Source organism: Lepidothrix coronata, unplaced genomic scaffold (assembly GCF_001604755.1).
Source record: "Lepidothrix coronata isolate B3197 unplaced genomic scaffold, Lepidothrix_coronata-1.0 Scaffold8, whole genome shotgun sequence".
NCBI classification, from domain to species: Eukaryota; Metazoa; Chordata; class Aves; order Passeriformes; family Pipridae; genus Lepidothrix; species Lepidothrix coronata.
The window spans coordinates 183-24,172 of record NW_016690188.1 but is presented as its reverse complement, the minus strand read 5'-3'; the positions used below and the strand labels follow the sequence as shown (position 1 = coordinate 24,172).

General features: G+C 35.5%; 1 protein-coding gene across 1 annotated transcript in view; it reads left to right on the top strand.

The window, feature by feature from the left end:
* LOC108509751 (attractin-like protein 1) overlaps positions 1-22,313 on the top strand; it is a gene marked incomplete at its 3' end in the record, with an annotated part of 104,987 nt that extends 82,674 nt beyond the window's left edge. The window contains exons 11-15 of the mRNA XM_017839326.1: positions 8,528-8,612; positions 10,408-10,616; positions 12,819-12,937; positions 20,722-20,854; positions 22,132-22,313. Of these exons, the coding sequence (XP_017694815.1) occupies positions 8,528-8,612; positions 10,408-10,616; positions 12,819-12,937; positions 20,722-20,854; positions 22,132-22,313 (728 nt within the window). The remainder of the gene's footprint in view (positions 1-8,527; positions 8,613-10,407; positions 10,617-12,818; positions 12,938-20,721; positions 20,855-22,131) is intronic.
* Positions 22,314-23,990: the final 1,677 nt, after the last annotated feature.

The window sequence follows — 23,990 nt, the reverse complement described above, 5'->3', positions numbered from 1 at the left end:
ACTTATTTGTCTACATTTATTTGTAGAATGTGCACTTGTGAATCAAGAGTGCGAGTCCCAGAATCTAAGTGTAACTTCCTGACTTTCACGTATCACTACTTTTTTATCCTCCTTTATGAAAGTGTTTTATGCTGGTGTTTTGCTCTTTTTTTTTTTTTTAAGTGGAACAATATTTTGATTTGTGCAGTCCATTATGCTGTTTAATATGGTATTTGTACTTTCTTGCAAGTCACATTCTCTATGTGTTATCAAACTGATGAAGTATAAAAGAAATGGCTGTAGTAATTACTCTTTGGATGTAGTAATTACTCTTGAAAAAATGAAATCTATGAAGATTGATTTGATTCCAACTTACTCTTCTGTATTATTCATTTCACCAAATTAAAAACACAATTTCACAGACATACTTTTTCAAAAAACATTAAATATTTTACTAAGAATTAAATAATTATGTAATGGGTAGATTTCAGAATTTTATTTATTTTGCATCTTGAGTTTTTGAACAATACTTAGAAGAAAAAATATATGATGCTATCAACATCACATTTCCTAGATACCTTGCAAGTGATGGTGTGTTATGCCCTGTCTAGTAAAAAAATGGGTGCTGTCTAGAAACCAGCTGAATCCTGGAGATAGAGTCTGTACTATTTATGTTCAAATTGGGCTATAGAGTACATTTGATTATCTCTCTTACTATATGACATAGTGTTATGGATAGATTGCTTCAGCTTTTTATTATCCATGAAAACATTGTTTTTCATATTAATGTGAAATAACTTTGAGTAACTTCATCTCAGTTAAGTTAAGCTTTCTAAATTGTTTGTTGCTAATGCAATTTGGTAATCCACACTCCTCCTCTAGTCAAGGGAGGGAGATAAGTATCTCCCAGAGAGCAATTAATTTTACCAAGCTTAGAAAAGATTTGCCTTTTTTCCCCCCCTTTTCTGGATCAGTCATTGCTCTCTAAGTTCTGATCTTAGTCTACACATGTAAGTTTTTGACATTTAAGTGTGTCATGAGCCAAGAGCTCAATTCAGTCATTAGAAATCCTTACAGCATCTTTGTTAAAGCTGAAGACTCAGAGATGTGGACATGTTATAAAAACTATTATGATGCCATAATTTTCATCATTTAATATTGTTTGATATAGTTACTTAAATATCAGTTAAAATATGATGAGAAGACTGCTGTGTAACTGAGCTTTAGAAATCTGGCTTTGGTATGCTTTTGTCCTCCTGTGATATTTAACCACCACAATTTCCCCCCAGTTGCTCTGGCAGCTCCTGAAAGATTCACAAATGGTGATTCTTGTAGAGGTGTGAGGTATTTTCCAGCTGTGCTGTTATTGCTTACATTATTCTGAAATCAGAGCAACCTTGGTAATGAGGACAGGGCTGCCACTGGGACCAGTCTCGAATGCTGTGGTTGACCTTTGGTTTCTAACTGATGTAGGTTTTGGCTTTTCTTTATCCAACAAACTATTGTTCACTGGAGAGCCATAGTTACACATTTGGTGCATTAAAAAAGCAGCTGAAGGGCCTCAGCTGCTGAGATCCTGCCCCTTACAGAGGTGGCATCAGTGCTCAATCCAGGATGTTTATTCAGTTCTTCCGTGACAGCATTTTGAAAGGTACTTGCAGCAGTTTCCTCATTTAGAAAAGGAATTACTGTAGGTGTGTATAGAAAAATTATATCTGCACTGCTTGTGAAAGTCTGTGCTCTGTGATAGCTCTTTGGGACTCAGGAAGTTACATATGCAAGGGACAGTTTGTGTATAGTCATCATACATAGTAATGACAGTTAATACCCACTGGGATGTGCATGTCTGGAAATCTGGCTCTATACTTGTAATTAATAATAGGGATTTATTCTTTCAAAATACTATGATATCTTTTTCTTTAGTCTTTGCTGTGTAATTGAGAAACTATATATTATGACTGGTACCCTGCATTCTCCCAACTCCTCAACACTGCTTGGTAATATATAAAAAATGCATACATTTGGGAGACTGAGATTTGGTAAAGTAGAAAAGTAGATGCTCAGCACTGACTTCAAATTCTGTAAAGTGCTTAGGTCCCACAGAGGTTAGTTTTAATAAACATGCAGGACTACATAGGACTAGACAGGAAGTGTGAAGTGTCAGAATTGATGTTTTGCTTATCTTTTCTATTTGGTACAAAGTTAAGTCTGTTTTTCGGGGTTTTTTTGGTTGTTTTTTTTTTTTTTCCGTTACTGTTGGCCTCAAGTTCACCACTGTTTTCTGCCTATGTAGTGGCAGAGTGGTTCAGCTAGGCCCGTGTGCTGGGGAGTTTTCTCTGAATACTTGGTTAATTTAATTCTATTCATTGTATAAGGAATAGGAGACACTTTGGAGAGATACCATGCTTATCTGTCTACAATACAAAGTTCTAGTCCAACTCCTGCTACAAAGTGCTTTTGTTTTGCAGGAATTGGTCTAATGAATAACTGGGCTGAATTCTGTGAAAGGTTTAGGGTAGTGAAATAAACAAAGTAGTTCTTATTTTTTTTTAAAACACATGTAAACAAGATGAAATCACTTTATGAAGACATCTAATTCTTTAATCACAAGAAAGGATTATTTGATGCAAGTTAGGAAAATTTGAGAATGCTTCATACATACATTTACATGAATTTGGGCATAAATAGAACCTGGATCATCTCTCATATGGCTTCCAGTGTAACTGAAATGAATTAAAGATTGTTATGGATTCTTCTTGCTGCTATTGGCCTTTTGGTATTGCAGCAGTCATAGTAAGCCCTCCCAGACAAAAGTCTCTGATAATGTTCTGAAAAATAGCAGAAGTTACGCTATGATTATTCAGTCACACTCCATCTTCTGGACTATGCTAACAACCAACTTTTTGGAACCAGATTATGTCTTGTAACCGGATTTGGAGAAAAAAATCCTATCATCATCTGTTCTCTCTTCTAGTCTTGGGAAGAAAGGAGGGGTTCAGCATTGCAGCTTTATTTCTTCACTTTTGTCTTCAATCTTTCACAGAATCACAGAATATGCTGAGTTGGGAGGGCCGTAGAAGGATCATCAAGTCCAACTCTTAGCCCTGCACAGGACTTTGTATCTGGTGGAGAGGTTGAGAAACCATATGTGTCATTCTTCCTTATCCTACCCTATAATTAATACTGCAGTGCTGATAAATGTATTGTATAAATCTGATTTATAATTTGTAGGACATTAGCATTATTGGAAAGCTTTTCTCTCTCTAAATGTGTAGATGGGTAGTTGGAAGGCTCTGTACTCTGTGGGTTTTAATTTTCTGAACAACAGCTCAATTTTCACCCTGGGGATCCTGTTGAAGTAATACTTGAAAATAATTAAACTTCCCCTGAAATCCGCCACCACCACACTATGTATTTATATAAATATGTGTTACATACATATAAATATGTATGTATACACAAATGTTGCTTATGTGCATATTGAAGAACTTGTTTTATGCCATCTTCAGATAAAAATTTTGGAACTGTACTCTAAACCTTTAGGGATAGATATGTGAAATATTAGTTGCTTTGGTTGCTGTTTTTTTTTTTAACTGTAGAACTGTGATACAGGAGCCACCATGTGCTTAAAACTTGCATTTCTATTTAAATCAGGGCTTAGAAAAGTAATTTAGATTATATTTTATGAGTATTCAGATGCAAAATTTGCAAATAAAAATAGATTATTAGACACACAGAATCAGAGTTTAAAACAGATTCTAACTATTGAAACTAGTATTAAAATATGTATGTATAATTAAATAGATGCTTTTTTTAAAGATTAAGGATATTTATTTTAGTTCCTGGCCAGATGATACTGTTAGTAAGCATATATCTCTATGCCTAAGTTCCTTAAGTTTCAGTTTATGAAGTATTTAGTCTGTCCTTTTGTTCCACATATGCCAATGCTAAGATATCTGGATACCCTAGAAATGTATAGAGAAATACTGACAGGGAATCTCTATAAAAGCCAAAAACTGAAGTCATTGGAACATGGCAGCTGTTTCTATGTTCTCTCCTAACGGTTTTTGTATTTCAGCGTTGTTTGTATCTATGGCAGAAGTGCAATAAGACATATATTTACACCAATAATACACTCCACAATGTTTCTTTTGTAATATGCAAATTCAGTTGCTTATGAAAGACAATATTACGTGTGAAATATTAAGTTTATTCCAGGGTATTCAAACAAAGCTTAAAAGCATTTTCCTTTTTTGGAAAAAAAAAATCAAAATTATCTCTAGAGATTGACTTTAGTTCCACTTGTAATCAAACCTATTGCTTGTAATTTGTAATAAAATGAATTGTTTATTCATAAATTGTTTGCTTGTAAAAGAAGTTGTTTCACTTCTAGTCTTTGTCATCGACAAAATGAGCAAGTTTAAACGTCTGTAAATTTATTTTTTTTCCAATGTAAACCCATTTATTTTTGCCATTCTCCCTCCTTCTGGAGTTACAAATGGATTATCAATGTGCCATCACAAAGAAAATGTAAAGCAGCCGCTGTGAAAGATTAAGTTTTATGTGTTCCTGAGCACTTAAGTCATAAATGTAGTTCTGGTGCAGTCTGTAATAGCAATTACCTCCATATCGCTGTGCTATTAGAAGAGCAAAGCCATAATAATGTAATGCACTAATTGCTCCATTTAATAGTAAAGCTTAAGGTTGTTGGTTTCTTTATATTGCTTAGGGAGTCACTGTTCTGTGTGTAGATGCTGTTGTAGATGTTATTTCTATAGTTTAAATTCAATTCATGCTGTTCTGAACATACTTGTCTTCGTGTTTTCCTAAGAACAAGGAGATTTTTATTATCTTATTAAAGAAAAATATTTATGCAGTGTGGAAAGAATCAGAAAGTAACTTTTTTGTTAGTAACTAACTTTCATGATGTTTTTAGTTGTTTGTGTTTAGTCTTTAGTTGTCTAGAGTCATGAAAAAGAACTAGACAGAAGTATAATGGTGTCCATACTTTGTGAACCAATATTACTTCTTTTACCAGAGAAAAACTGACTGAGTAATTATTGGAAATACACGAAGAGAAAATAGAAGCATAAGCATTGCCAGTGTTACAGACTGTGATTAAGCAGAATAAATACATCGGGATTTCAAATCTATTTAAATTGTTTGTAATTGAGAAATTATTTGATAATGTAAACGTAAAGTAGGTAGTTTCATATACCTTCCCTTAAAACTTATCTCCAAGTGTAGTAAGAGTTTGTCACTAAATCAGGCTGCCAGTGCATAAATACCAATTTGATTTTAGAGGTAAAGCATGGAACATTGGTTGCCACTTTTTTAGAGACTTAACAACTTCCTATTTCTAGCAATATTAATTTTTTCTATATTTTTTTATCTGTTCAGTGGAACAGCATTAACTTGGCGTAGTGAAAAGTTACCTCACTAGAACAGTGAGGGTACTTTTGCTCAGAGATGAAAACTTTAGGTTTAAATCCCACCAGGTAGGAAATGAACCTTTTTCTCTTACATCTTGGATCATTACTCTAACTACTACTATACTATATAAAGAAAGTCTTTTTCCTTTTATCGTGTTTTGGAAGTATGAACCCTTTCCATTATTTAAAGTGTGCTGTGAGAGTATCACTTTGAGATGGCCATGGTACTTCTGTTCAGGGTTGAGTGCAGAATTGGGCATTGTGGGGTGGGGGATGAAGAGGAGTTGTAAATAAGCTTCTTTTCAATGCCTACAGTTTTTCAGCTGAGTTTCTATGGTTTTTCCTGCAAGGGGACTTTTTCAGTTCCCTGATTTTCTCTTATTCTTTAGAAAATACTGTAGATTTGGAAGTGAGTTGTCAAGATTTTCAGGGTTATTCTCACAGTCTCTTTAGTTATTGAAAATAATTAAGATATCCTTAATGCACTTAATAAATCAGATGAAGAAATGGGAGAGCAATCACCTTTGAAATAGCTTGTAGATATGCAGCTCTCCTAGATTTTTCTCTATAAAAATTTAAATTTGAGATAGTTGGGTGCTCATCTTTTATGATTTTTCAGAACTGCTTTATTAACTTAATTCAGACATGAATTGAATGGAGCTTTGTTAACTTGATTCTGCACCAGTTCTGCCCTAGTGTTTAAGTAATACATTGTTCAAAATCAGATATGACTGGCAAGGTCAAACTTTAGACTGCCCTCCACTGCGAGACAGGTTTTTAATATTATGTTCAACTATGTGTCTGAGGAGCAAAAAACATTCATAAAAAGACTTGCACGACTAACTGGATGAGCTAGTATGCTGTATTTGTCCCATTTTTCCTCCAGTAACATCTTGGTAAATTTGGTCTTAGTTAGATTTTTAAAAACAAATCCATGTTTTACTGACATGACAACATTGATTAGAAATGTGTTAGGTTTTTTGTTTTCCCCCCATAAAATGATAGTGGGAAAGCTTCTAGTAACAAATGTATATTGTTGCAGCACTGAGAGGTTTTCTATGAAATGTCTTGGTCCTCTCTGATATCAGTAATGCAATATTGACAGTAGGTTGTACATGAGACGTGTTGAGGCCTGACCTGTTGGAGTGTGGACCCTGGAGTGCATTACCCTGTGCAAAGTTCAGTTGGGGTTTTTCTCTGCCAGCATCAGCTGGATTGCTTTAAATCTAGTGCCTTTCTATGGTGTGTTTCATCACATAACAAATTTGTGTGACTGGCAGCTCACTCTGAGAGCCACTTCTGTGTCATCTGGTAACCATTTAATCTACACTGGGGGGGAATATGAACCTTTGTCTTTTAATGATATAACGTGGTACTGCTTGTTCTTGAAGTAGAAGCCCTAGTAACAGAGAGAAAAACCCCAATATTTCTCCTTCTACTTTTCAGTGACTAAAAATTCTGCAAAGCAGTTTGGAATGAATAGTATTGTTCCTTCATCTGCTTGGTTCTATTAAAAGCAGTATATGCTTTCATGTGCTTTATATTGTACTTGGTTACATACAGAGACAATGGTAAATACAATGAATACCATATCTTCCTTCTCCTTACTATCTGTATAATACCTTAAGAGTGCATAACATTTTATCGAGGAAAATATTTTATTCTTTGTTCCATAGAGTTAACTATCATTATTAGACTTAATACAATATACAAAACACACAGAATGCTGTAATATTGATAAATAATGTTGTAATTCATGCTACATTCCCTGTTTGGCACTTTCTTCTTGGAGCAGTCCAGTGAAGTCTGGAAATTTGGGTACTTAGGGATGTTTAAAACAAGTTTGAAGATGATGAACAGGAATGAATTCTATTTGATTCTTTACCAAAACCTACGAAGAATCCATTGGCTAAATACCAATATTTTGTATTAATCTGCTTTGTGTTACTAATTCTGACTCTGCAGTTTCTATATGCATGTGCTCTATTTACTTACCCACTTACCCACTTACCATTAGGAAGAGTATGCTGACCAAATAGGTATTCTTTTTTCTGCATGTCCAAGTTGATAGCTTTGCCACTGGTTTAGAATAAAGTATGTCTCTCTGTATATAAATAAAGCCATGCTCTTATTTGGATTAAATTGGAGAGGTCTCTCTCCCTTTAACTTGTTTTCAGCTTTGGATTTAATCCCTATCTTTGTGTGTGTAGCAGATTTTTTTTTTTTTTTTATTGAAAAAACTGTAACCCTTTGCCTGATCTGAAAGGTTTCCTGAAAGTTTACCCTCCAAAATCTGTTATGACATATTCTGGAAATGTTTTGCTTGCTCTGTAGAAAAGTACTTTCTTTGCTCCACTTTAAAGATATTTCTTTGAAGTTTCAATCTGCAGGTGCTCCTTATTTCTATTGTTGTGGGATTTGAATTTTTGAAGTGTGTAAAGTTCAAACAGGAAATAATGAAGAAGGAACTAATAGTTCTAAAGAACTAATATTCCAGTCAGGAAAGAAAAATGAAACTACACCAGAACCATATTTGTAAATGTTCCTACAGCAGTACTAAAAGAAATATGCTTGAATGGTTAATTTGACATGGAAATACAGCATTCATCTCAAATATATGGTGAAAGGAAAGTAAATACTAGCGTTCTTAAACCAAGATGTCCAAAGTAAGACAATAATGTGTTGGGTTGCACAGCTGAAGGTGTGGTAGTTTGTCTTAAAATGCTTATGAAAAGAACTAAGTTCACTGTCATAGATGTTCCTTGAAAGTGTATGAATTGAAATCCTGTGGCTGATTTGAGAGTGTGTAAATATTAGGGCACTATTACTGATCACTTGATAACAATGATGGCAGTGCTTGTTGCTTTGGATGTTGAAACTGGCTGTGAAGGCAGAGAACTCTGTGTAATAAAGCAACCCTTCCATGAGTGTCCTGTGGCCTTGATAAATGTCAGGATAGATCAGTGTTGCTCACAGGTTCTTGGAGCACCTAGTCAACAAAAGGAGTACATGTCGATTTATTCTTGAGCAATTAAAGTATAGCTTGCATATATTATGCTGAAAACTTTTCAGATTATTTGATGTATGTTTTCATATGTTTTTGTTGTGTCTTTCAGCTTGTGACGAATGGAAGGTTTTACCAAAACCTAATCTGCATCGAGATGTCAACAGATTTGGTCACACTGCTGTTGTCAGTAACGGGTAAATGAAGTGTCTTTTAAATCTTCCTCACCACTTTTCTGAATGAATAAAACAAAAACCCCATAGCAGAAATTAGACTTTTTTGAAGTATGGTTCAATGACATAGAACTGATCTAAGTTATTAAAGGGAAAAGTAGCGCTTGTCAGAGTCTTTACTTGTCTTAGGTAATCAGTCCAGCTAATCATCATCATAAACTGCCATGCTGTGGAATCTGTTCAATGACATTTTAAGTTAACCTTCTAGTGTACTGAGGCATTTCCTCAGTATTGTGAGCTACAGTGAATTTGATATTTGGTACCAACTATAACCTTCACCTAGTTGTAGTGGGAGAAATATTTTTTTCTTTGCAGCATGCTATAATTTCTTGTTCTTCTACAATCATAAAGTAACCATGTAACTAAAATTTGTTTGGAAAAAGGCAATATTTGGATGATACTGATACAGTTATCATCTTTAAGCACTTGCAGGAGGAAAAGCCTGCCAGCATCTAGACAATAATAAGTATGTTGCTTATCCTCTAGGAAATGTAGCATTCTTTCATGTCATTTCATGTTGAGTAGAGAAGAACAGTAAAGCTTCATCATCTAGAAAAGCAGGTAGAGTGGATCTGGAGTTTTCTGGATTTGGTGGCTGAGCTCTGCTTCTTTTACCCCAATCCCTAAAGTAGGGACAAATGTCTCCTTTTTACTGGAAAAGATGTGGAAAACAGAGTTCAGGTTTAAAGGAATCTGTAGTGGTTGCTTGTGCCAGTTTTACTTTTGCTGGTTGCCAACTGGCCTAATATCTGATAGTTGCAGTGCTCTAGATCATTGTACCTCTTCTACATTATTCATCACACTAACAAACTCAGTATTAAGTATATGTGGGCCACTTAACAGGTCCTCTGCCTAGGGATATTGTATAGGTCAGAAATAACAGAGGTAATAAGTAACACTACAAATAAGAGTGTGACTGCATTTAACAAAAATAGCACTAGGTTGTAAGTCTGTACACAGAGCACTTGACATTAATCAATGAACAGATTTATTCATTAAGAGAAAATTGCTTGGAATTAATGAATTCAGCAAGTGATAGTTTTTCATTCTGATTTGTGCCTTTTATGACGTCTCAGCTATGTCTGATACTTCAAGAACTGTCACTCTGAATGAATTATACTCAAGGTGAAAATTCCTTTTTTTTCTTTTTATGTACAAAAAAGTGCAATGCAAGATACTTTCCAGATTTCTGCTATTGGTAACTCTATGATTAATTCTGTTATAAGATTATATGATACAAGAGATACACAGGTTTTCTATTACTATCTTTTACCCAAGATTTTTTGTAATTTTAAATGATAAGATTAAGGACTCAAGGTCTTTGTTTTGATGTCAGCAGCTAGTGCACCAGAAATATTACCAAAAAAAAATCCATCTTGCCAATTTTTGCTGGCTGTCTTTGAAATCTTTGTGAAGAAAAATGTTCTTGTATTTCATGCTCTGTTCTCATTACTGAGCTGCAAAAATGAAGAGTTTCCTCCAAAACTCTTCATTGTTCTTTCCAAAAATTTGGTGTATGCCACTTCCTAATACATACATCACAGTGAGCTTCCAGCAATTTTTTTGTTAGTCTAAACTTCTATGGAGAAATAAATTGAAAAACTAATAATTAAAGGAACCACTGACAGAGTGTTTATTAGAAAAAGATGGAGAAAGTTTTTTATAATATTATGTAGGGTTTTAAATTGTATATCAAGACAGATAAATCAATACAATATGTCTACAGTAACAGTTATATTTAACTGATTTTTCCTAATAGGTCCATGTATATATTTGGGGGTTTTTCAAGTGTTCTATTGAATGACATCCTCGTGTACAAGCCTCCAAACTGTGAGGCATTCAGAGATGAAGAGCTGTGTAAAAATGCTCGTCCAGGAATAAGATGCCTGTGGAATAAAAAACACTGTGAATCTTGGGAATCTGGACATGCTAATAACATCCTTAGAGCAAAATGTCCTAAGAAAACAGGTAAGTGAATTCCAGTCTTTTAATGTCAGATTTGCACTGTAATGTAGGAGGTGGGGGGTGGGAAGTGGTGGTGGACAACCCCCACACGACTCCCAAAAAATGTAACCACGTGGAACCAGTGACTGGAATGTTAAGACTGTTCCTCTCTGGAAATACCCAGTGTAAGAGATTTATAGATGATTTTTTTTTAAAAAATCATTCAGTTCTGGAATCTTTTTGTATTTTAAATACAGGGAAGTAGGTGCAAAAGAGCACAAGTTTAAGGTGCTGAGGGAAAGCATAACAGCAGTCAGAGCACAAATGGTCACTGCAGGTGATCCCTGGCATTACAGGCACATGAAACTCGTACCTGTATGTGTCAATAAGTGAAAAGGAAAGCAAGGCTGCTTCAAATAGATTGTCTATCAAACAGCAGCATTTGTACAGAAGAATATAGCGCAGTCTCAGCTGGAAAAAAACTTGAGACAAACAATCCCTTTGTTGCAGTATGTCACAATGGGTTCAAGTTTGTCATATGAATTTCTATCCTGTATTGTTTGAAAGAGCAATTTAGTGTTGTGAATAACTGTACAACTTATTCCTAAAGCATTTTGGCTTGTCATAAATAAATTGCTTGTGAAAGTGTTGTTCTTATGCGTCACACGAACAGAATATTTATCGCTGCTACATGAACCTACTACTTTTTCTGTGCATCTTTCCTTTCAACACAGTGTAAAATTGCTTTTGGCTGTGTGCTGTATGTACAAACTGCCATACAATTAAACTGGCAGTCTATGTTAATGCTTATTGAAGAGTTATTAGCACTGCTATTAATCAACACTTCAAGACAGTTTATTTTCCTGTTAGCTTTTGCTAAGTTAGTTTCTGGACTAGCTATAAAGTTGCAAACTCATAAAATAAAAGGTGCATGATATAACAAAAATGTTATCCAGGTGAAGTTCTCTGGAAAACTACTTCTGTACATTTTCATAACATTTAAAGATCTAAAGCGTAATGAGTTTCATATATATATATAAAAAATAAAAGTCTTGAGGCATTAAATTCAATACAGATGAAAGTGGATCTTATAAAAAGCTGATCATATCAACAGGTGCTTAAAAAACCCTGAAACAAAACAAGGCACAGACAGAAAGGCTGAAGGAAAATAAAAAAGTTAGAGCAGTTTCTAAAGTACAGCTGCTGCAGTGGCAATAAACTACAACTCAACTTGCAAGACGTGAGGTCTGTAGAATTCCAGTTCCAAAGAAGTTATGTGAACAGCACTGCTTCAATGCTGTCAAATTCTTCTGGTTTCAGGCGGTAATTTTTTGCCAAAAGCCAATTTTTCTTATATTATTTTAAATCACTTGGCTCAATTTTTACCTGGTTGAGAATATCATCTGAGAAACTGCTGATGGTCAATATTAAAGGATAAGCAGAAATTTTAGTGAGTTTTCAAAAGATTGATTCTTGGATGGAAAGGCTTCCCTGGCAAGAGAATCTCGTAAACCTGCATGACCCTGAGACTAAAGGAGCCAAACCAAACAGGAGTTAAACACAGTAATTAGGGTAGGAAATGGTACAAATTCTCCTATTTTGGGTCATGGTGATGTTTCAGATTTTTATCTCCTTTAAACAGAAGTAACAATTTGTGTCTCAATTTTTTTTAAATAATCTGAATTTTAGTCCCAGTATTAGGAATTTAACATGAAGTCTTTCTCAAACATGTTTTGTAGAGAAGGATAGAACTCTAACTTACTATAAAATGTCCATGTGTTGCTAATATCTGTCTTAGATTTTTTTTTTATTTACTATTTTTGTCTTCTTATCTTCTTGCATAGCCATCTAATATTTTTATCAGAAACGTGCATCTTAAGAGAATCGTTCTTCTGTGTTAAAGTGAAGAAAGAATAGTTGAAAAACTTCTTCCTACTCCTAATTTATGCATTGTGCTATGAGAGCTTGTATGCTGTATATCAGTGAATATTCCTTCAGTTGATATGAAACTTGTGAGCCTTCAGATACAGTTGTTACTAAAGGAATTTTTAAAGGAGTAAATCTTATTAACTGAATAGAATTAATTTCCTGCAGTAACTTAAACCTTTAAGAATGGTTAGAATTCAAATGGAGGATGTAATGGGAAAAGCTCTAGGCAAGTGTTTAAAAGGTGGTATTATTCTCCTTTTGTGGGACCTTTCTTTTTGACTGTCACTTGTGTTCCAGCTGCTGCAGACGACAGATGTTACCGGTACGCGGACTGTGCGAGCTGCACTGCCAACACAAACGGGTGCCAATGGTGTGATGACAAGAAGTGCATTTCAGCAAATAGTAACTGTAGCATGGTGAGTCTTTGCAAATCTTTGAGCATGTTATCAGTACTGTTCCTTTTCTTAGTATTGTAGAATAATACTTACTTGTTTTGAGCACGAGCATCAACATGTTTGTCAGGCTTTTGCAGTAAAAATATTGCAGAAGGCAAAAAAAATCTAGGTCAGGGTAAACAAAATTTTTCTTTAGGTTTGTGTTTAGCCCATTGTATATTTCTTAGGAAAATATCATTATCTCCTAATTAATGACATTTGAAAGGTCACAGAGTCCATTATTAACTTGTGGTTTTGCATATGTGGGGTACAGTACACAGGCAGAAACTGTGGAAACCCGTGAAGGGTGGCTGTTTGTTTTTTTCCTTTCATACAGAACTGGGTCAGTCTCATTAGTCTTGGTATTCCGATCATTGGTCATCATAGAAATTTTTTTCTTTAAGTCATGGACTTGTCATCTCGTTAAAGGAATATGAGCCTCTGTAACCACGAGAGTAACTGGCTTGTGATGATTTGGTGAGATTGTTCTGATGTTTTTAAGGACAAGCTATCAGATCCCGTAGATTCAAGCAAGTTTATAGTTTTCTCTTTTTAATATTGCTTAGTTTTGTACTTCATGTTGTTGTTGACCGCCTGCTGCATCTCTTGCGTATTCATTTGATTTTTGACAAGCTTGTAAATAGTATTTTAGCTTTATAAATTTTGCGTTCTTATACTTTTCAGGTAGCTGCAGACACATGGTTGTACTTGAGTTCAAAATCCTTTCTTTACACACTTCCATTAGTAAAAGTAGCTTGCTCTCTGGCTTGAACCTGTTGCAAATCAATCTTGTTCTCCAGACAGACAAATTAGGGTGTGAGTTGGATTGACTCTGACTCAAATCTTGCCCATTTAGAGTGAGAACAGCCAGTTCTAATCACTGGCATTTGTAGCTAGTCACTACTAATAAAAGCAATGCAGACACAAATTCATCAGTGGCCACGTTATAAGTCTGTCAGAGGGATTTCACATTCCAGGCACTAATGGTTAGTTTCCTTTGTGATCTTCAAGGGCTCTTCTTTTCCTGACACATTGTACTATATTAGGTACTAATTTTCTAACCGTGGTTTTCAACTCCTGAGCAAGGAACAGTTGCTAAGGAGCAGACCATCTTCATCCCGTAATAAATATGAAGCACTCAGTATTTTAGCACAAGTTTCTCAGTTCAGTGTCCTTCTCTGACAACCTTTCATGACTAAGATTGTCAGCTTAATTAGCAACTGATGCACTGGTTTTCTCTGTATCATTTCCTGTCTTTTATTCAGGCTTTGAAGTGGATAGGAGAGGCTGTTAGTGCAGTTACTGAAGAATGGGCTAGTGAAGATTCATCAAAATGATTTCTTAAAAGAGGCACCCTCACAAATTGGAGGTGGCTGTTGCAAAATTAGTCTATTGGCCATGAGATGATGGAGGAAGGATTTTGCATCTTCAATATACACCCACCAAAATAGCATAAACAGAATGGTTCCATGTGAAGAAACAGAATGGATCAGGCTGATTATCCATTTTCATAGACTGCTACTTCTGCACTAGGCCCACAAAATGAAAATGTTGTGACAGCACTGTGATAATATGGGATAACAAGCTGTAGACTCAGAAATATCACAAGGAGAAAGCCCCATTTTTGCAGCTGTACGAGGGCCTTGATTTATGACTTAGATCATAGAACTCCAGATGAGACAGACAATAACATTTTAGAATCTGCTGCTTTCACCCTGTGGAAACTGGCCAGTGTACTAAAGATATGCTGTCAACCAGTTTGGCATTGGCATCATGGTCACAGATTTTTTGAAAAACAATGATTGCTCTGCTGTTTGGAAGGCCTGTAAAATATGAAAATTTCCCTGAAATAATTCTATTTGGACAGATGGGCTTCATAAGCAGTGATAATATGCATTGATGATGCACATATACCTGCCTATATTCACCACCTGATGTGAGTCAGAATGTTAACAGGACACTATAGTCCTCTACTGTGCACACTTACAGATCATCAAGGTATATGTCATACTCATATCTGATGTAATTGCAAGCAGAGGCTTGCAATGCCAGGTTGTTCTGGAGGTCTGACTCATTTCAGCACTGGAAAGCTGCTTTGTTTTTCTCTCAGTAAAACTCACAGAAGTGGGATACTTCTGCATACTATGTTGGCCCTGTCATGTCTGATGCAAATGTTGAGGGGTGAATGATCTCTTGCCCCACTGGGAAATAGTTTAAAGAAGCAGAGTGGTTTAAGACGGTACTGAAATTTGAATAGTGAGTAGATTGGAGAGCAACCTAGCAGTAGTGCCTTGTTGGCTGTTTTTGACCATTAATTAAAGGGTTTTTTCTGTTGTAAAAAGGATTTTGAAGATTGCCTTGAGAAATTACACCAGACTGCTTACAGTGGCTTTATATAATACACTGAAGTTAAACCAAGAACAAAAAATTATTTAATTTTTATCTTTGAGATTGATGGAGCTAAAAAAGGGAACATTACCTATTCTCCCTTTTTTCAAAAATATGCAAATACAGATACTTCTTTGCCATAGGGGCAAAAGCAACTATAATACTGTCATTAATAGTGTCTCTTGCCAAGTACAGACTTCCTGAAATATCACATATTGATATCTTTATCGTTTCCTCTTTCAGGTTCTTTCAGGGAGCCTCTTGCATCTAACCCAGGGCCATTTTCAGCTTTAAAACATAGAATATTGTATAAGACTTTGTCACAAAGAAGGAACTGATGATCAATGTACTTACTCTTTTTCTCCCGCTCATTGCCTGTCTATATCAGGAATGGAAATTTAAACAGGAATATTTTGATTGACTTGTAAAACCTAATATTTCTGCATAGGTGTCCCTCTAAGCACTACACACCACTCTGTCTTCTTCTAAAATTGGGAGAAACAGCTTTCTGTCATGCTGATATCTGCTTTTTTTTTTTTAAGATTTTTTGTCTCACATCTTCCTTCCTTTTTTTTTTCTCCAAAGTTCTGTGTCCTGCTTGTGATATATTTCTGATTTTTGTGGAGTAGATTATGCTGACTTTTACAAGCAGTTCACTGTCCTTAAGTCTGTTGCATTGATTTTGCATTTTGACACTTTCGTTTGTACTCTGTAATATCCTAAGTGTCTTCCTGGTCCTCACTAGTTCTGAAGCATTTTGCCTATTTCTTTATATAGACAAAAATCTCCAGATCTGAATCTGCTTAATATGTTTATGAAACTGTATTCACTTTGTATGTCTGCATATGTCTCACATCTTGTGAGAATGATACTCCCTTACTGATGTTGTGCAGAAACTTGACTATACTTAAAATTTATAATGGAAATATTCTCAGAAGTCCTTACCAAAAAAATAAAAGAAAAAAAGAAAAAGCTTTGGGGAGAGATCAATTTTATTTTAGATTGCTGCACCTTTACAAGGTGTCATTTTTCTTGAGATATAGTTGCATGGAAAAATAAACAAAGGATTGATCTGCTCCTCAGGGAGGAGCTGCCCTATGGTAGCAAAATCTTTTTGTACCTTATGAGAAATAAAATGGTAAATGACTGAAGAGGGCTGACCAATTGCAACAAAATGCGAAGTTTCCTTTACTAAGGAAGACCTGAGAAAGCTTGAATATTAGAGTAAAAAATTTGCTTTATCCTTTTTTTTTTTTTTCCTCTTCAGAAATGGAACCAAATAGTAGTTGATAAAGTGGCAGAGAGCCCCAATATGTTGAGTAGTCTTTTTTATAAGGATAGCAATATATTAAGTCCACATTCTGGCCATAAAGCTGTTTTGTTTTTTTCAGGCATATGTAGGCACTTTTGAAAATTGTGATTGCATTGAAATCCTGAAAGTACAGGAGTGCTTTTTGCATGCCAGCCTTCCTTAAACTGTGCTTATGCAAGAGATGGTGAGCTGGGTTTGGCCATGTACCATGCCACTTACAGTTCCAATTTGCTCAAGTGCTGATAGACTTATAGGCTGAAAAATGTAAAAATATTTATCTTGTGCACATGTAAGTTGTTACTGGATGATATTTTGACTTCCTTTTGATATTTATGATGTGAAAGAACTTTAAAGGTTTTCCCTTTTTTGTCTTTTATTTTACCTTTTTTTTTTTTTAATTTCCCTAACCCACTTCTTTGTCTCCTTCCTCACCCTTTTCTTTGGGAAACGACTGGAAATGCTTGCACTAGTTACTAAAAGAAATTGATTTTGATTCTTTATACCCTCAAAATAACTCTTCCTATTTCTACACCAAACTCCACATGCAAACAGCAATCCTGAGGGGTGCACTTCAGGAACTAATAAAGAATGTCTTCCTTATCCCATTGTCTTACTCCTCTACAGTAAAAACTGAAGTAATCAGTGGAGATGGGGTAGCTATAACAATGTGCTCCACTGGTTGTCTACATTGTTAGCCTATAATCCTTCAGTTTATAGGAATATTAACTGCCACACTAAAAGATTGCAAATAAAGTAACTTGTCCCCTTAATTACTTAAGGAAAGTATTCTGCAGGCTTGAACTGCAGCAGTAATATAATACTAAACTTTACTTGGAAAGTAGTGTTTTCCTTTCAAAACCATAGAATTGCTTGCAAATAAATTGAAAAACCCCACTTATAAAATTTCAGCTCTTATTCTGACTCTTCAGATTAAGCTTGTTATAAAATCTACTCTTTTACTATAACACACATAGGGGAGGGCAGAGTAAAAGGAGAACACTTACTCAAATGTGATCAAGAACACTTGGCAATAGCATGTGAACATAATATCTTTTTGGTCAGAGTATGGTCTGTGATGTGTCTTTTCAAGTGGAGTACATGTGATTTTTCCTGTTTGGAGAGACTGTGATGGGAAGAGGCACAGCCGAAGTGTTTCTGCATCCACTCTGTATTACATTTTTGAAAGCCTTATTGCTTTCAGAAGCTCCAAAAGGGACATGTTTCTTCTCTGAGACCAACCACACTCTTACCCCCAGTACCAGTCTCTGAATTTCATTGTCTTGGTCTCCACACATGCAATGTGATAAAGCCCCAGCTGATGTCAGTTATCTAAATACAACACAAATTGGTATGTGATGTATAAGTATTGTATATCTGAGTGTGGCAACATAAACTAAGCATCGTTGAACCCATGAAGGGTATGATAAAGAACATCCTCTTTAGGGATATGGGTTCCTAGAGGATGCTTCAAAGAAAGCTATAGTCCTACATTGTTAAATATTTTTATACAGTGCCTTAAAGACAAGAATAATTTTCTTTTTGTAATGCTCGCATCGCTTCCAGAAAGTTATTGCCCTCTTTCATGATGGGAGTCCTTGGGTGATACACTAATACAAATAATAATAATTACAGCAATCTGCCAACATTTGAGGAATTCAAAGAATAGTCAAGAGGAGATGTATAAAGTAGTAGAAGGAAATATGAATAGAATCAAATTTATTACTGAGGAGTATCCAGTGGCAAGTTTTGGGAGTAGTTTCAGAGAAATAATACAAATCTACAAGTTAATAATTTACAGTTGGACTAGACAAACTAGACAAGGTGTACTGTTAACCCGAAAAGTCCAGGGGGAGGAAAGAGGTACATAATTGAATAGCAATTTCTGAGATTCTAAGATAAACTCCTGTAGTATTTTCATTCTACAGTAAATATTCAGAAAAATCACTGTAGTCCGTAAGTCTGTCTATATATCACCATATCAGGGTCACTACTTAAAAGATCTAAGTAAATCAGACATAAGAAGGAAGCTTTATACAGAACATGATTTACTCATATTTTGGTGTGTGAACATTATAAATATCCTAGAGCAATATAGCACTTCTGTAACAGATGGGCTGTCATCTTTTTAAATTTCATTGAGTTTGGTAGCTTAAGTTATAACCTTAATATTGTGTTAATATGAGTTACCTATTGGATTCACATCTACATTGAACTAATGAGATTTTCAGGCAAGCAATGTTTAAATTGGATTTAAGGGAAATAAGTGCTGGGAATAAGGGAATACAAGAAGGAACATTATTATAGAATAGTCACTACTACTTCGAATTTTATTTTAAACATTAAATAACCAGCACATAACAAGCTTCATGATTAGAAAGTAAAATAACAAATATCTTGGTTTAGTTGGAAAATTGTAATCTGTGTGTAATACCACTGAAGAGCATGTAATTTTAAAAAAAATCTGAATGTTAAGGATATGTCAACATGAAGTGTTAAAGGTGAGTATTAGTTGAGATATTGTAGGGGAGCAGATGATGGTTACTTAGGCTCTAAAATTCACTTCAAAGCATCTCTCAGGAGTTTTGTGAGTGTGCTTCACGATGGAGTGGAACTGAGCGTGGGTTTGTACCAAAGGTTTTTGTGCTTTACTGTCTGTATGCATTTATTGGCGTAGATAGACATTCTGTTACTTGATGGCATCATCTTTGGCTCTGTTTCGTACTGTGGTGTCGATGCTTTCTACTAGAACTGCTTCTCTGGTTCTTTTTGCCTCACAGTAGCCATTTTTATAGGACAAAAAAATAGTGAGTACCTTTTATAATAAGCTTACTGGTGAGCATCTGATCCAATAAAAGCAAAAAATTAAAATACAATAAGGTCCCTAAACAGCAGTGTTCTTCACCAGGAATGAAGCTGGTTCTGTGTGAGATTGAGAATTCATTATAACGATTGCATTATTTCAGGACTTTGAAAAAAAAATAAAAATAAAAGGAGACTTTTTGCCTCCCCCTCTTCCCTATCAGTGTCCATATTCCAGTACCAGCAACTGTGTAGCTTACTGTCATACTGTCCCTTAATATGTTGTTTAATCATACTCCAGGAGACTATTAGAATGGAAAGCAACCAAAATTTTCAGTAAATCATGCACTTGCAATCCAAGTGCAATCCATTTTTGCTGCTATGCATTAATTTAATCTTTTGTTATTAGAGAGAGACAAGAGTTGTGAGGGTTTGACAAGAAGGACTTGCAGAGGTCCCTTCCAATCTCAACCACTCTGTGGTTCTGTGAGTATAAAGCTGTCTTGCATTAGGACTTACTTCTAATTATTACTGTGAAATTAAGTTGGTAGAGACAGCCTTATGGATAAGCTGATGCACTGGCTGAGGATTTAGAGCAGTTCATTAAGTACAATATCAATATCATGTCTTAATTAAAAGTGCTATGCACAGGGAAGAAAGATTTGTATCCAAAATGCCGAACTTGGAAAGGGAGACTTCAGTTTTCAGGAAAAAAAGAAAAAAACCCCACCAAACCCACCAAACCCCCCAAGTAATAATTCCTTCAGTGTTACTGCTTTGCTTGTATACTGAGGTAACAGAGATATAATGTTATCCCTGGTTTTATGTCATGTGTAGAGCATATTCTTGCAGCTTTGGTGAATGATATGTAATTATTTTGTGCCTTGTGCATTTTTAAGTTCTGTTTGACTATTATACTTTCTTTAACCTGCATAGGATGAAATAATTTAGTGAGAGTGTAATTATCTTAGAAACAGAGATTTAGTTTAGTTGTTTAAGCTCTTACTGGTCTCTGTACAGGGAATTGACCTCTTCAAAGTACTGTTTGACACTCATAGTTGTGTAGAACAGATGGGGTGATTTGTGCTCTAGAGATGCGTTTTTTACTTTGAGCAACTGCTAAAGGAATCTGGACAAAGAGCTTAAATTCAGCCTGGCTTTTAGGTGGCCATGATTTTCTGGGAGGGATCCACCTGCTCTGTATTTCAGTCTTTTTAATAGTTTGACTTATGCTTGAGATCCTGTTTTGTCCGTTTTATCTTTATAGTCAGTTAAAAACTACACCAAATGTCACGTGAGAAATGAACAGATCTGCAATAAGTTGACCAGCTGCAAGAGCTGCTCCCTGCACCTGAACTGCCAGTGGGACCAGAGGCAGCAGGAGTGCCAGGCGCTACCTGGTAAGGGCTGTGGGGTGGCCATGCTGCTTTTCAGAGTTGATTTCAAAACTGAATAAACCTTGTTTGCTGTTGCCAAAGAATATTGATTCAATGAGTAGACCTGGATTTGTTTTATTTGTTCTGACTGGCCTTGTCTGTCTGTGCCTGTACAGGTGAACACAGATGTAATTACACCACTGTTTGGGTTATCAATGCTACCTTTAATCTGGTTAGGAGGGATAATAACATTAGCCAAGGCATAATGGCATGTGCCTCTGTAAAAGCCAGTGACAAGCTCCAGCCTGTGGTGACCACTGAGTGCAGAGCTGAATTGCTATACTGAGCGTTTTACTGTTACATATGTACTGACATTGTTACTTTTGCTAGCTGGTTTTACTTTATAAATTGTAATTCAATTATACTTCAATTTTCCTGTGCAGATAGGGCCCAAGATCTAGTTTCTTGATTGTCTAATGTTGATACTACTATGAAAGCAGTGAATATTAAAATGCTAATACGAAATATTCTCAGAAGGTGACTGTTAAGATTCTGAAATAATATTTATTCTGTAATTTATATTCATAACTACATATATGCGGTTAGATGTCAGAACCTTTTCCATTTGATCTTTATGTCCAGATGAAATTAATGAACACATTTTTTTTACAGAGATTATTCATTAAATAATTTCAATCAGTTTATTCTGTGCAGTTTAAAACTGAATATGTGCATTCTTTGTAAAGGTTGACTATAACAGTTGCTCCGAATTACTTACTTTTCTTTTAATAGTTACCTGAGTGTGAATAAAGCTGTAAAATGTTGAAGAGGAAATGTTCTTAAGATATTATCAGAATTTCCTCTCATTCTAATTGCGTTTGTATTTAGGCAAATATAAATGCGGAGATAGGATGATAAAGGTGGGGTAAAGTAGTGATCTCTTAATTCTACATAAAACTGAAGTAAAGGGATGGGTTAAAACACTATTATTTATGTACATAATCTAATCTTAGTGTTGTGCTCAATTCTGAGCAGGGAAGAAATGTTGACAAAAGAATATTGTTATGCTGAAACTTAGCATATATCTTTTAAAAACGTAAAAAATAATTATAAGTTTCTTTCCATAAAAATACACTAATTCGTATGATGCTACTTGGTATTTCAGAATTTATGTGACATGAAAGGGAAAATTGAGTGTGGGATGTATTTGATTTATGATCTTGGGAAGTTAAAATTCAGACTCCCTTGGGTTTTTTAGAAGTTTTTTCAGATCAACTTTAATCATATGCTTTTTGCGCTAGCTCATCTCTGTGGAGAAAGATGGAGTCATATTGGAGATGCCTGCCTCCACATAAATTCTAGTCGTGAAAGCTATGACAATGCTAAGCTGTATTGCTACAACTTAAGTGGAAATCTTGCCTCATTAACAACCTCAAAAGAAGTGGAATTTGTTCTGGATGAAATACAGAAGTATACACTTCAGGTAACTTGAGTAACTGTAATTGATGCTTATGTGAAATAAATTTTCTTGGAGAAATCTGTTTTAGGCTTTTGTCCAAAGACAGAAAAGTTTATGTCTTCAAAGAAATGTAACATGGTGTTAAAGACTGGTATCAGTGATGTGTAGGTATTAAGCAAATCTCATGTTTAATGCTAATGACACAGCAGTTCTCAAGTGTTTCTCCTTACCTGATTTAAATGTTAAAAGTTACTGTTTACCTGTGAGAGAATATTTGCTCAAGAGAATGAGTGGATCACTTTGGTGTCCTAGTTTCAGCTGTGATAGAGTTAATTTTCTTTTTGGTGGCTGGTACAGTGCTGTGTGTTGGATTTAGTACAAGAATAATGCTGTTCAGGAGAGGTGCTTGAGGACTGAGAAAAAGCAAATATCACCTTGGTCTTCAGAAAGGGTAAGAAAGAGGTCCCAGGGAACTACCAGTCAGTCAGTCTCACCTTAATCCCTGGAAAGTTGATGGCAGTGCTTCGCTCTGGAGGGCATCAATATCTGCATGGATGACAAGTAGGTGATCAGGAGTAGCCAGCATGGATTCAGTAAAGGTAAATCATGGTTGACAAACCTGATTGCCTTGTATGATGGAACAGTTACCTCAGTGGCTGAGGGCAGAGCAGTGGATATTGTCTTCCTGGTCTCCAGCAACGCTTTTGATGCTGTCTCTCACAACATCCCCATGGGCAAACTCAGGAAGTGTTTCGCTGGGGTTTTATTCCTCTCTCATTTTCATTACTATTATTATAATAATATTTTTGTTTAGTTATTAAACAGTTCTTATCTCAACCCATGAGACTTACTTTTTCTTTCCAGTTCTCCTCTGTGACAGAGTTGGGGGAGGTCAGCAAGTGGCTGAGTGGTACTTAGTTGCCTGCTGTGGTTTTACCATGAATTGTCGGAAATCCCACCCCTAAATATACTGTGACAAGAGGAATCAAAATACTCTTCACTAACAGAGAAAACCTGACTTTTCACACCAGTGTCCATAAAAGTGCTCAAAGGATTGGTTTTGGGTGGTGAATAGCTAGGCTGCAAGCCGTCAAGGACAGCGAGGCACTAAAGATGTAAACTTCTCCAGAAAAGCCCAGCTTCCTGCATAACTGGCATTTGGGATCAAAGGGTCACAGAGAAGCTGTGCTAGTATGTGAAATGTAGAAATTCTCTGCATAGCAGCAGTGGAATTAGCAGGAACTAATTAACTTTCTCTGATGATGGTGAGGGAGAGAGAGGGCTGAAAACTCTTCCATCCCTCTGGCAAATACAGCAAGCTACCATCAGAATATTCCTTAGAAAAGTGATCCATATTAATTTTGTTAACTGTGGGACAAGAGAAGAGAAGATTAGTTACCTGTTCCTGGTGGTCAGGTTCAGTGTTTTAGCAGTTTAATATTCAAATTCTTATAGCTGTTTTTAAACATAATTGGTGCAAGTATATGAAATATAAGTATGCTCAAAAATGTCAAACCCAGCAGTGTACTCTTAGATGGGATGTCTTAGCAGAGTAAGATTCCATTACAAGCAAATCAGTTTTTCTTAGCAAATGGCATTTTTAGAAGTGTGTATTTTGTTTTGTAAAAGAAGCAGCATTCCTTCGTCTGTATAAAATACTCAAATTTTAAAGTAGCTTAGGATTTTACAGTTACAGGACAA